The sequence below is a fragment of the Vitis riparia genome, chromosome 2 (assembly GCF_004353265.1).
Source record: "Vitis riparia cultivar Riparia Gloire de Montpellier isolate 1030 chromosome 2, EGFV_Vit.rip_1.0, whole genome shotgun sequence".
Classification (NCBI taxonomy): Eukaryota; Viridiplantae; Streptophyta; class Magnoliopsida; order Vitales; family Vitaceae; genus Vitis; species Vitis riparia.
The window spans coordinates 16,095,093-16,108,956 of NC_048432.1; the positions used below are offsets into that span (position 1 = coordinate 16,095,093).

General features: G+C 35.7%; 1 protein-coding gene and 1 non-coding gene across 6 annotated transcripts; one reads left to right on the top strand and one right to left on the bottom strand.

Moving 5' to 3' along the window:
• The first annotated feature begins 352 nt into the window (after positions 1-352).
• On the top strand, positions 353-13,381 carry LOC117931651 (probable NOT transcription complex subunit VIP2). 5 transcript variants are annotated; one of them, XM_034852651.1, is made up of 15 exons: positions 353-557; positions 2,872-3,125; positions 3,380-3,485; positions 3,580-3,758; positions 3,954-4,002; positions 4,108-4,323; positions 8,353-8,562; positions 8,674-8,766; positions 10,382-10,470; positions 10,571-10,682; positions 10,852-11,303; positions 11,397-11,449; positions 11,541-11,582; positions 12,820-12,964; positions 13,063-13,381. In XM_034852651.1, the coding sequence occupies exons 2-15, from the start codon at positions 3,087-3,089 to the stop codon at positions 13,120-13,122; spliced, it is 1,845 nt and encodes a 614-aa protein (XP_034708542.1). In that variant the 5' UTR covers positions 353-557; positions 2,872-3,086; the 3' UTR covers positions 13,123-13,381. The 5 variants fall into 5 exon arrangements, with proteins under 5 accessions (XP_034708542.1, XP_034708572.1, XP_034708555.1 ...); XM_034852664.1 differs by having other exon boundaries at positions 355-557; positions 3,365-3,485; XM_034852672.1 differs by having other exon boundaries at positions 355-557; positions 2,872-2,993; positions 3,365-3,485.
• LOC117908258 lies at positions 3,408-3,485 on the bottom strand. The gene has a single exon (XR_004650180.1). It is a non-coding gene; the product is annotated as a small nucleolar RNA snoR35 (small nucleolar RNA).
• Positions 13,382-13,864: the final 483 nt, after the last annotated feature.

A 13,864-nucleotide genomic window follows, 5' to 3' on the forward strand; every position in this document is an offset into this window, starting at 1 on the left:
GGCTTAAAAGAAAAATACGAAAAAAGTTACCCTAGATTTCAGAAACTTGAGGAAGCCCCACAAGGGGTTATTGAACTATGAAATGAAAAGAAAAAAAATAAAAATTAAAAGAAGAGTAAGAATATATTTATAGTGATTTAAAAAAATATTTTTATATATTTTATAAAAATTTTAAAATATTAAAAATATTAGAAACGGTTAGTAGAATCACGGCTTTAACCAATCTTCGATTTGGTCAATCTCTCCGCACTAGGAATGAAAATTAAAAGTGACGTGAAAGTACACCTTTAGCTCTTCGTCTGAAAAAAGGATTGTGACGTGGCGCAAAAGAACTGGCCCCACAGGAGCTATAGGGCAACCCCACAAGACCATCCAGACGACACTGGACTCGATTCATCCCCCGATCCCAATGTGCCTTTCTTTATCTACCCACTAATTTCGCCACTCTTCCAATTGGATTTCCGTTTGATCGCCGAGAAAGTTCTGGAGAAGAGAAGAAATTCAAATTCCGAATCTCGATCTTTCGCTGTTCGATATTATAATTTGGTTTGGTCGAGGTGAGTTGAAGCCTGAAGGTTCAAACACGTGATTTGAAAATTCTCCGTTATCGAATTTCTTTTTCCTTTCTGTTTTCTTAGTTACCAAACCGAGGGTTAAAGGATGAAAGAGGTCGATTGTGTGAGGTCGTGTACTCGTATTTGGGGGTGTTTGCTCACTTGATATCGAAATTCTTGTTTTGTTTGTCTTTCGCTTTCCATGTGATTGATGAGAGAACAAAGGAAAGGAAAAGGAAATCAAAATTCTGAGCGGTTTGCTTCTTCTTCTTGTTTTGTTTTTGAAAATGAAATGATTATCTCAACTAGGTTAAATGGTTGTATCAGCCATAGTGAACAGTGGAAGTTTAAGATACAGAATTTTGATTTCTTTTCTTATTTTACTTTTTTTTGTTTTCCAGCGTCCAAATGCAGTGTTAGGTTTATGTTTTGTGGATTTAGACTTCTGGGGTTATGAGTGACTGTAAGAATGTTTAATTTGATATTTGGATGTTTTGTCATATCATTGATTGTTGTTCATGTTCTTTACGTGCACTTCAAGAACCTTACATAAATTGACTTCTAAAAAATTCCATGTCTGGGAAATGATATAATCCTCATTCTCCCTTTGGTTTTCATTACCAAAAAAGAAAATATAATCTTAGATAGATGTAAGCAATTGTCTTATCTTCATATATGGAAACCATGGTGTTAAGAGCAGCAGAGGAGTGCCATAGTTGCTTTGATCATCTTGTGTGGATAAAATACATCACTTGATAATCAATTCATAGGGCAGTTATGATCAGAATGGATTGTTTGTAAAGATATAAAAATATCATTTTATGAATGAATGCTTCTGATTTTCTTCAATGTGCATTAAGGTAATTCTTCACACAAGATAGAGATGCAAAAGTGTTCTACGAACTCAAGCAATTACCTTTAGTCTCCATTATCATCACATGTTGATAATATATGACATTTAATCATGGATTTCTAGTGCAATTCTAATCGTAACAATAATCTTGCAAAGAATATAGAAAGCCACTTTACAAACAAATGGCTCCAACTTTCTTCAGTGTGTATTAACATGTTTCACATGGAAATAGGAGTGCAAAAGAGTTTTGTGAACTTGTAATTAGATGGACATAGTAAATGCTGTCTTAGTTTGAATAAACTTCAAGAATGAGAGGAAACAATTTAAGTATCAGTTTTGGCGTAGAGAGCTATGTTTGGGTCAGCATGGGGTATTTTGTCTAAAAGAGTTCAGATGCAACTGAAGCTGAGAAGTGTACCTTTGAGGTGCCTCTAAGGTGTGCTCTTCTTGAGCCATGTCTTGATGGCTTAATGCATAAGCTTGGCATGCCCTCTAAATTAGTTTTCAGACTCTGCTTTCTGACTTTTTGACTTTGTAATATCAAATGGCACGTGAAATTAATCACATTTCCCATTGAGTGTATGTAGTTATTTCTTTGTGGTATTTTTGTTAGTTGGGTTGCTAATAGGAGCATCCTTGCATTTAATTGTTTAAAATTTTCTTTTCTTCCTTTTGTTGTGTGCTCACTATAGAAGTTTGCATGAAGTATAGTATGACAAATCAATTATTAGGAATCTTTTCATTAAGAAATGAGCTCGTGTACGTGTGATATGTTAGCCATAATATCAGGATTATGCTACCCATTTAGGCATTTAGCTCATTGGGTGTTTGGGGTGGAATTCTTGTTCCTTTTATTTTTTATTTTTTAATTTCTTATATTATTACTGTGGGGGGTTGGGGTATTGATCCAGCTTGCCTTGTGACATGTCCTTGTATACTTCGTGTGTACTCCGATGCGCCTTTTTGCAAGCGCTTTTAATATATTTTTATTTACCTATCAAAAAAGAAAAATGGTTTTAGTATTGATCCATTGTTGTACTCAAAAGGGTCTCAATTATGGTGTAGTTTACATAAAAAAGGATGGGGAACATTTAACAGCAATGACAATCAAATTCATGCTGATAATGTTCATACTTAATGTGGCTTTCCCTTTATGCATCAATAAATAATAAATAAACAAATAAAATAAATAAGCAAACCTACATACTTATGATGCTATATAAATCATTTTCCAAGTTACAATAGTGATGACTTTGCCAAAACCCAACTTTCTTCTGAACCATTTTGTATACAATCTGAACTTTTAACAATCATTATTTTGGAAATTTAATTATTATTGGCATCATTCATTAGTTACCATGATAAGTTATTAATGCTCATTTCTAGAATGACTGAATAACAAGTTGAGGAGATTTCTTTGTATGGAAGTTTGATTGGTATCTTCTTATTTGTTTCCCTTTTCAGGGAAGGTGTTCTGTTTTCAAGCTACAACCAAAGTATACAAAGCCTGGTTCTGCACAAGGAATGACTTCCTGCAATTTATTTTGATTCCCCTCATTCTTTCTATAATGTCCGGGCTGCTTAATGTATTTCCTCTTCTTTCCTCCAGATATTAAATCATTCTATGATGCAGAATTCTGGCAATATCTCTTCTTTTTAACACAAGGCACTGAATTTGGATGGAACCTAGCAATTCTGTTCCACCGGTTTCTTTTTTAGTTAGTTCCCTGAACTTTTATGACAAGATTTCATCAATTTAAGTGAGTGTCATACATGTTATGAAGAATCCTCATATGTATCTGGATCGGAATCCAGAGTTGATCCTTAGCAAACACCAATAACCTTGGTTCTGAAATTTATTTTAAGTTCTTTAATGGATGAATATAGATTCAATCTACATTGCTTCTGTATGTTCTCTCTTGTACACATGTTTTCCGTATTCATGAATACTATTTAGAATGTGTGATTGCAGTCAGGACTCAACGGATCAAGTTCAAATCTTCCAGATACTACAGGAAGATCTTTTACAACTTCTTTTTCTGCCCAATCTGGTTCAGCTGCTGGTTTTAATCATCTTGGTGGGAAATATTTGCTCGATTTTCAATTTTGTAATCACCATGATGCATGATAAATTTAATAATCACTGAGAAAAAATTTTCCCCTCTGTAATAGGGACCATACAAGGGCTACACAATATTCATGGGAGTTTTAACATTCCCAACATGCCAGGCTCCCTTGCATCAAGAAATTCTACAATAAATGGTGGGCATCCTGGTGGTATTCAACAGCCTGCAGGAAGCCTATCTAATGGGCGATTTCCAATAAACCATCTTCCCACTGCTCTTTCTCAGGTATGGTTTTGAAAGTTTGAACGTTGTGCAGCATAAGGGATATTCATGTTGGCAGTTCATTAGATATTCTTTAGTTAGCTCTTTCTCTGTGTTCACACGCTTGTGTGCATGCATTTGTTGTATGTTTTTGTGTGTCACATTGAGGCTACCAGTTCCAAGCCTCTGCTCTAATCAGCAATTTTCCTTCTAATGCAGCTATCACATGCTAGCTCCCATGGACATCCAGGGGTCACAAATAGAGGAGGTAATGGTGCTGCAGGAATCTAAATAGTTGCAGGGTACAAAGTTGTATTTTCTTTTCTTGGATCCCCATCTTCTTCTATAATATGCAATGAGAATGCAATTGCAGGATCAGGGGTATCTCCAATGTTAGGGAACACTGGTCCACGAATTACAAGCTCGATAGGTAACCTGGCTGGCGGGGGCAACATTGGAAGGAGTTTAAGCTCTGGTGGAGGATTGGCTATGCCTGGCCTTGCATCTCACCTAAGTTTAATTAGTAATGGATCTGGGAATATGGGTATACAAGGATCTAACAGATTAATGGGTGGCGTTCTTTCACAAGGTAGTGGCTTCATCTCCACGCTCTAAAGAAGGGGACTTTAAACCCCATAGAAGTTCTGATTGGATAATCACTTATATTACACCAGTGCTTACCAAGACTGCTTTGTTTTTTGGGTGCTCTCTCTCTGTCTCTCTGTTAACTTGCTTTACAGGATGTTCATGATGGCCTTTCTACTCTTTTAGTTCGCTAACATATGAAGACAAGTTCAACAACTGAGCTCGTCATAGTTCCAATTTCAAATGCTATTTGGGACAATACTTGTCCAACCACCCATTAATTTGGAAAGGGTTATTTGGATGTCAACCTCCAAAATTTGGTCATAAACTGATTTGTTCTCTGTATTGGCACATTAAATAAAAAATACCAAGATAGCTGTTATCAGATATACAATTTTGCATTTCCATGCATTTGCTTTGTTTTATTTTTACTATTTTAGATGGTGAGTTGGCACAGATAAAAGTCTGAAGTAAGTTATCAAAACCTTTGAGTAGTGCTAACTGTCTGAAGATAAGATTAGACAATAATGATGATTGTGGTGGTGCATTTCCAAATTAAGCAATTACAGTTAATGCTTGATTGTTAGTTTTCACATACACACTCCTTCAAAGATGGAATGCTTTACTCTCCAACCCTTTGACTTTAGGTAAGGTTTTTTTGTGATAAATAAAGACTTTAGGTAAGTTACGTGGGAGAATAAAATATTCCGTGCTTTGTAGGCTTTCGCAAGTAGTTAAGCAGTTTCCTAAACTGGATGAGTTTCAATAATGACTATACCACTTAGTTATCTCAAATCTACAAAAGTTTTAGTGCATAACGCACTAGGTTGAGTGTGGTAAATTTTTCTATATTTACACCCTTGTAGGGAAAAGTTTGAAGGTGGTAAACTTAAAAATAAGCATCTGTTGAGCTAAACTGATGGAAATAGTTTAGTTTCTATGAGAACGCATAGGGCAATCAACTCAACTCACTGGAATGTGCCGAATGTTTGAAAATGAATTTGAAGATTCTGCAAATGTCTAGAAATACAAGTATCTTCTGGAGTTGGGATGATATGATCCCAATCCATATTCTGCATCTTATTGATGGACTACCTGTTGGGCAATGAGCTAACAGTTTTAATTGCCTGCTTAATTTGGCATGCCACTGCATATTAATTTATGTTATGCAGCATTTCAAATTAGGTATCTTTTTTAACTGTCATTTGTGAAATTATATTGCAAAATATGGGTAGTTTCTTATTCTAACATATGGACTCTGCTGAGTATTTGAATTAGTTTGGCTATTTCTTTTGGCAAGTAAAAAATATAGTTGAAGGGAGGGAAATTTACAAATTAGTACATGCAAATACCAACTTTGAACGATACATAAGAGCTGGGGATGGAACTTCAAGCACAGTCTCCATATTGGATCCCAACAAGTACAAGGATATTATGCTAGTTATACTACTGTCCACGAAGGAAATAGAATGCTCCTTAGTTTCATTAGTTCATTTATCTACTCCTTCTATAACTAAGTTCCATAAGATCTTAAAGATTGATGCTTTACATGGTTTTACCTTTAGCACTTTGTGCATCATTTGTTTTGGCTGATTTACCATTTGAATAATTCTTGGGAATGTTTTGTTTGAATAACAGTATCTTGTTGCTTTTAGATCATCATTTTTGATGCTACGTATTTTTTGTTGCTGAGGTGTTCTATTTTTCTTTTGAAATTGTCTTAACCTAAAATAATGTTCCTGGGCACAATTAGAGGCTGACTTTGTGCATTGGCCTTTTGTGCTTTCCCACCATGTGCCTTAACCCATGGATCCATAATTAGTGATGCATTTGGTATCTTATTCAATCGAGTTACATTGTAGTATCCTAGAACCTTAAATATGGTGGTAACTCTTCTTTCTGTGCTGCACATTTGATGGCTGCATACTCCTGAGCCCATGGTTAGGAAGGGACACCTCCCCCTTAGGATCTTTAAGGCTCGAGTGAAACACCTATTTCCTTTCAGTTGGTCCGTTAGTGAGAAGGTGCCAATTTAGGGAATATTCCTTTGAATATTCCTTAAGATATTTTGTAAAAATATGCCGTGTTTTCATTTGCATTTCCGTTTTGTTCCATTGTCTGAAAATGTGATTAGGTTTCAATCCTCTCTTTTAAAGGGCATTTTATGCCCTCATTTGACATGATGTAGGGCAGAATTCCTTTTTTCCTGTGCAAGAAGAGACTTCTTTGCACAATCAGAGGCAACATCTTCACTAGGCTTCTAATCCTTTAGTGGCGAAACTAATCAAGGGTTATAAAGAACCGTGGTAAGACTCGTCTCTTATTTAGCCCTTTCTTCCTTCTATTTCTCTTTCCTTTTCTTTTATTCTTCTAGAAACTTCCATTACATCTACCTTCTGTATTTTTATTTTTTAGTGTTACTTGGTAACATTTCCAATTGTTTTGGTTGACGAGATGGAATTGTAGAGCCAATGTTCTTTTTAGAAGGGCATAATTGAAATATAGTGTTGAACAAGTAGGTGTAATTGTTGAGCTCTATGGCCAATTTTGTAAAAACATCATTTCTCTCGTCCATCTCTTACCTTACCTTTTTCTTTCTCCTTTTTTTTTTTTTCTTGATTTTGGAAGTCCTGCATCCATTTTCCGGATCAAGCAAGAGAAAATCCTTTTCTTGTCCTGCTTCCCTCATCTCTCCTCCCTTTTGGAATATACCCCGATCTCTCCTTTTGGATGCTTGCCCTTGAGTGTTGAGTATTTACAAACCTAGCAATAGGTGCACTATCAAATTTGTCGTCATTAGCACAAGCAGCTCCTAACAGGTGGAGATTGGCCAATGCAGGTTATTGCTTCATATGATTGGAGCATGTTTTGTTGTATTTACTTTGAATTATTTATGATTTTTTGTTTGATACATTAATTATTTGTGATTATTGAAACTAGAGCTTATTAATTTTAGTTCTTAAATGTGATTAGTTGCACCTGCCAATCATCAGTGAAAGTTGCATGACTACTTTTGTAATTTTTGTGATCCTAGGTTGAACTGATACTCATGTTATTTTTTCTTACCTAGATTGAGGCTATTGCATTTATTTAAAAACTATAATAAATGGTAGTACACTATATTTCATGATCGATAAAATCTAAATCAAATCATAAAATCATAAGGAGTATGCTTTATTCAAATTGGAATTCATTTACAAATTAAAGAATTATTAATTGTCTTCAGACATCTAGGTTATCTGAATTTGTTGTTAAGTTGATAAATGGTGCCATATATTGTTTTTGGCTGGAGAGATTGGGTCTCACCTGGCTTTTTCTTTCCATGATGAGGGAGGTCCTACTTTTTGTGGGTTTTAAAGAATTGGCGAAGATATGGTTTAGTTCACAAGTTTTATCATGGTTCTTCTTTTTAAACGACTTTGGTTGGGTTCAATCCTGGTAGTTTTATAAAAATCCTAGGATTATACAAGGTATGCCCTGATAAATTTCTAGGATATCATTTGAGGAAATGATATCTATGTCTATTCTTATGTGGACTGAACCATTTGGTACTGCTTGTATGGTGGAGTTATAGTGTCAGGTTTTTTTTTTTTTAATTGTGGGGAGGACTCCTCATCCTTCTCATGGACTTTCTATCCATGATTGATACATCTTTTGTTTCTGATAAAAAAATAAAATCTAGGTACCTCTTAGGAAGGATTGGAGCCTAAGATTTTAATTGTTTGACTCAGAAGTATATTTGAAATATGGGATTCAAATAAAAAGCATTAAGAACTTGTGATTAAGGTAATATAGTCGATTGTGTTAATTTTGTTGCCATTACTGGACATAACTGGGTTAAGGTGTTCTTAAGTAACAGAATTTGTTATATTGTTTGTTCTTTTTAATATTTATGGGCAAGCTTGCTTATGATTCATTTTGTATTATATATGAACGTGGAACTCTGTGATCCAACTAATGTAGCATATGGATTATGCATGTTGGTCCTTTCTGTGGAGTGTATATTTTATATAAATGACATCTAGGATTTCAGCACCACAGGTGATATCTATGCTTGGAAATTCTTATTCTTCTGTGGGAGGGCTACGATCTCAAAACCAAGTCCAAGCAGGGAATAATCATTTAACTTCCATGGCATTACTAAAGGATTTGAGTGTCCATGAGAATGCTCCTTTTGACATAAATGATTTTCCTCAACTGACCGCTCACCCTAATTCTGCTGGTAGTTCTCAAGGACAGCTGGGTAATTAAAGGATAGACCATCTTATATTTGGCTTGCTTTCCTGTAGTGGCTTTTTAAGAAAGAGAAAACAAAAAAAAGAACAATTTTTCTTTTTGACTTGCTAATGTGCAGGTTCTCTGAGGAAGCAAAGTGTTGGAGTTGTCCATCAAAACCAAGAATTCAGCATCCAGAATGAAGATTTTCCTGCATTACCTGGATTTAAAGGTGCTTCATATATATAATTTTTTTTTTCCTGGGATTTAAATATGCTAGGATTCTTCATATGGCCATATTGTTGATTAGTTATTATTAGAACATAATATTGGCTTTATTTATCATAGCCTTGTTAACAGAATAAGAATGGTCTTTTCCTATTCTTTCAATGTTGCAGGTTTAAAAACAAAAAGTATTTTTTGTTGTTGTGATGTTTTCTCACGTTTCCTTGAAGATGCTGTATGTGATTCTGTAGGTCTTCCTATAATTGGTTTGTCCAAAAATGAATGTACCCATATTTTCCCACAGCATGCATTTCATGTCACTGTTTGTAGCTACTACAACTCGTCCTTTTGGATGATGTATATGTGGAATTAGAAAGCCTGTCTTTTTCCCTTAGTATTTGGTATCAGATTTGATCTTTCTTTCTGTAGTGCAGAAACTGTGTTGAATCACCATGGACTAGTGTCTCTTCCTTGGATAGGTTATCAAGTGCAGTGATCTTTGCTGATTATCCAATTTCTAAAGGCTGGAGCAGATCCTAGTTCCATGACTATGCCACAAGTTATTTAAACTTCTAGGATTGACTAAACTCCTCCAAAAAGTGGCTGATTTGATGATCACTTACTTTAAGGGTTCTGGAGGACTTTCCAATAGGTTGGGTACTTTGTGTATTGGCTAACCTCACTTTGATATGAATAATCTGGTTAGAGAGGAATGCCAGAATTTTTTAAGGATAAATGAACATAGTCTTTATGGAACATGGTATACTGCTTTTTGTTTCTTTAGGCTTCTGTCATCATGTCCTCAGCAAGTTCTTCATTGAGCTTATTCATGCTAGTTTGGAACCTTGTTTGAAGCACCAAGAGGAGAGTTGCTGTGAAGCAAATAGAGTGAACACCTTTTTCAGGAGGTTTAGTTCAATTGAACTTTGATGGGTACTCTTTATATAATCCGAGATAGTTTGGTATTGGTGGTGTTCTCAAGGATTGTTGTGGTAGAGTTTCAAATTCCTTTTCCAAATTAGTTAAAGAGGGATTGGTCATTGGGGTAGAAATACAGCCGTTTTGGAAGGTCTGCTTCTGGCTAAGTCTTTGGGTATCCTCATGGTTGAAGGAGATTCATTTATCATCATTTCTTAGGTGTAAAAAACATGAAAGCAAGGTCATAGAAGCATAATGATGGCTTTTCCAAATTATCTATATGTCTAGAGACTTGGCTAACTCCTGCTCTTGGATTCTGCTCTTACCTAGTTAGGTTGTGGATCAGCTAGCTAAGTGGGGACTTCACAGCTGTATTCCTTTGTAGAGGATTATTCACCACCTTTGACTTTGTAGTTCACTTTTTGATTTTTTTGTTTAGCTCTTGTATGTTCTGAATTAGAGCACTTGGGATGTATTTTTTCTTTTTTATCAGTTCATGTACCTTTGGAAGGATGTCTCATCTTTTTTTCTTTTTATTTTTTTAATTCATTTTAATGAATTTGTTGTCTTTGGATAAAAAGAACTTTTTGCTTATGGGATTCCTCGAATTTTACATATTGGAAAGGTGGTTTCTTCTGTTATTTGTTCTGTGATTGGTGGGTGTATTGTTGAGCTTTGGATTACAAATAGTGATTATGTTACAGGTGGAAATACTGACTTTCCTGTGGACTCTCACCGGAAAGAACAACTTCATGATAGTGCTGTGTCTATGATGCAATCTCAGCATTTTCCTGTGAGTTCTGGTTTTGATGTTTTGAGACTCCTATGTCATCTCACCAAAATACCGTCCAATGCTGAGGCTAATATCACGCTTCCTTGTTTTATTCGTATAGATGGGAAGGTCTGGTGGATTTAACTTAGGTGTCCCATATTCATCTCATCTTCAGCAGCAACAACAACATGCTTCATCGGTACGTTGCGGCAGAAGTGCTTCTGTTTTTACCTGTAATCAAGATCTAGATTACGTGGTTCTGATTCATTGCCATTTTCTCATGTAACCTGCCATTTGCATGTGTGTGTCAATGTCTTTATTTCTGTATCATATCATGTTCTGGTTCTGAATCCAATCACCTAGCATCCTAGTTCATTCCAAAAGATTTCTCAAATCCTCCAGTTTCTTCCTCATTTCCCCCATTTCAGGTTGGAAGCGGTGGACCACCTTCCATTGGTCTGAGACCTATGAACTCATCTAATACAATATCTGGTGTAGGACCATATGATCAACTCATTCAGCAGTATCAACAGCTTCAGAGCCAGTCTCAATTTCGCATGGGGCAAATGTCGGTGGTTGGTCCACATGGAGACCAGGACCTGAAGTCACAATCACCAGAACCTGTCATTGATGAGTTTGGTTTGCGTGGTTTGTTAAAGGTCATAAGGATGAATAATCCAGACTTGACCTCCCTTGCTTTGGGAATTGATCTTACAACACTGGGTTTGAATTTGAATGCTTCAGACGATCTTCACAAAAGGTTTGCCTCTCCATGGGCTGAAGAACCTCACAAGGGGGAGCCCCAATACAGTATCCCAGAATGTTATTATGCTAAACAGCCGCCTGTGCTTAATGTGAGCTCATCTAACTTGACATTATGTAGTTATTTGAAGAATTCCTATATGCTTGCTCTTCTCATTCCAATTTTGGTTGTGCTGTATGTGCAGCAAGCCCATTTTGCAAAACTACATCTGGAGACATTATTTTATATCTTTTACAGGTTGGTTCTTTCTCTTTCCTTGCCCCCCCCCTCTCTCTTCCAATTTGATAGATTCCCAAGAGGATGTGATATTTGTTGTTCCTGTGTGCAGCATGCCGAGAGAAGAGGCACAGCTATATGCAGCACATGAACTGTATGTCCCCTCTTTGTTTCTCTGTAATTGCATATGTAGTTTCTTTCTTGCTCCTTCCATTTGCATCTGAATCCAAATATCCTGTGAGAAGGGTGGATTCTATCAAATAGTGAGCAATTCAACCTAGGATGGAACTAGCAGAAGGTTCCTTGAATATAGTGGATGATCGTAGTAACAGTGAGCAAATCAAATATGAAGGACAAAGGTTTAGTTTGAGACATAATGCCAAAGATAACAAATGGAATTTGGAATTCTATGTTTGAGTAGCATTGGGCTTTAAAATCAAAATAGATGCTTGTTTGCACCCTTAACCACTCAGGTCTAGACAAACACATGGATTTTACAAATTAAGAAAAATGTATTAAACAGTCATTGTACAATCTTGCCCCTGACATAAAAATCATTTCTCAATATAAAAAATGGTTACACATCACTTACATGAACCATCTTCAGATTAAAACCAGATACAGGTTTAAATATTCTGCTGTCATTTTTTTCTGTGCATGAGTTTCATGCTTCTCATGATTTTTCTAGGAACAATCCTGATCTAGCTCATAGAAAAAATATATCAAGGAATTCCTCTGTGCCATAATTCTTTTCAGAATCAGAGGCCCTTTGCCATCAGAGCTTTAGAACAGAACTATGTTTTAGTTGGAGATGACCAGTTGAAGAAGTAATGTGCGGACTAATATAGGTCATAAAGGTCAAGGGTTTTTCTATCTGATAGTAAATGTTGTTTGAAGAAGCAGACTTTAGATCCAGGAGAGGTTCCACACTAGGTTTGAACATGGTTTCTCCATGTTGAGACTGTACAATAGAGATAGTAGTAACAAATTTAATTGGGTGTAATATTAGGTGATAAGAGGGAAGACTTTAAGAAAGTAGAATTGAGATACTTAGAGACGTTTGGATATACTTTCAAATTTTTTTTTTTTTTAAATTGAAATCCTATATAAAAGAAGAGAATTCTTGTACAAAAGGTAGAAATTTATCTTATGTCCTTAAAAACTCTTATAAGGAAATGAAATTTTTTACTTTTTAAAATTTTAAGAAGTGTTTTCTAATATACAGGGTATATACCTATAAATTTTTTACATTCTACACAAGAATTTTTATTTTTTAAAGTAAAAAATAGAAAATCTATCCAAACATCATCTGTATTTCAACGATATGACTGTAATGGGATTTGTATACATTTTCTTTCTCTGACTTAAGCTTCATTTATGAACATTTGCAGGCATGCTAGAGGATGGTTCTACCACAAGGAGCAGCGGCTGTGGCTGACTAGGAATGCAAGCATGAAGCCCCTTGTCGAGACAAACTCATATGAGAGAGGATCCTACCTTTGTTTTGATCCCAACACGTGGGAGACAGCTTGCAAGGTCTGAACTCCATCTGGCTTAATGCATCAGTTCCTACGCACAATTAGCAAAAGAAATTGTTTGGATAATAAACCTAACGCCATTTATGTGGCTTGCAGGATAACTTCATCCTTCAGTTTGAAATGATCGAGAAAAAACCTGACCTCCCTCAGCATTAGCGCAATGCATTTCCTTTTCTTCTCTTTCTTAATTTTGAAGTTTATAAATAGGTTTCTTGAGGGATTTTTCTTTTCTTTTTTTTTGAGTTGAAAATTTCAGTCATCCTGTAGGGACTGCAGCAAGAATAAGGAACTCAAAAGTTTTAAATGTTGGCAGAATTATATGGTATCCTTAGCTTGACACTACTGGGTACTTCGTCAATGTGAAAGCCTAATCCTTTTAGGGATGCTGTGGGGATCACAGTCGTTCTGAAAGCCATATCCTTCGGACAATGGAAATTTTGTGCACATCCCCGGGCCCTCCGCCCCTTTTGTATTCCATGAGATGGTCAGAGCGGTGTCCGTTGCTAGGTCAACCTGCCCAGATTGTCATGGTCTTGCTTTTCCTGTACTCGCGCATTTTTCAAAATTAGTAGGCTCGATTTGGATACTGACTGCCCTAAAACTGCATGGTCCTATACCATTGTGAGAAGAGCACATCATATACCAAACCTGTTTGATTGTTTCCAAAATTTAGAAGAAGTTTGTGAAATCTATGGGTGGAAATAAAAAAAAAAAAAAAAAAAAAAGGGGGATCCAAATCAAATAAATTAAAATCGATCTTATTGGGATAGTTGGAGAATTTTGAAAATGGATTTTGTTGGTTTGATTTTCGGTTTTCCTATATTCAAATCAATAAAAATCCAATCTATTTATAATTTTTTTTAATATTTGATGAGTTTTTTTTTTATGTTAGAATCTG

What these genes read in the sequence shown, in the direction of transcription:
- LOC117931651 (XM_034852651.1), top strand. Translation starts at nt 3,087, where the DNA reads ATGGAACCTAGCAATTCTGTTCCACCGGTTTCTTTTTTA. An exon ending in TTCCACCGGTTTCTTTTTTA is followed by an intron (nt 3,126 to 3,379) that starts GTTAGTTCCCTG and finishes GTGTGATTGCAG; the next exon opens with TCAGGACTCAACGGATCAAG. An exon ending in GGGTGGCGTTCTTTCACAAG is followed by an intron (nt 4,324 to 8,352) that starts GTAGTGGCTTCA and finishes CTAGGATTTCAG; the next exon opens with CACCACAGGTGATATCTATG.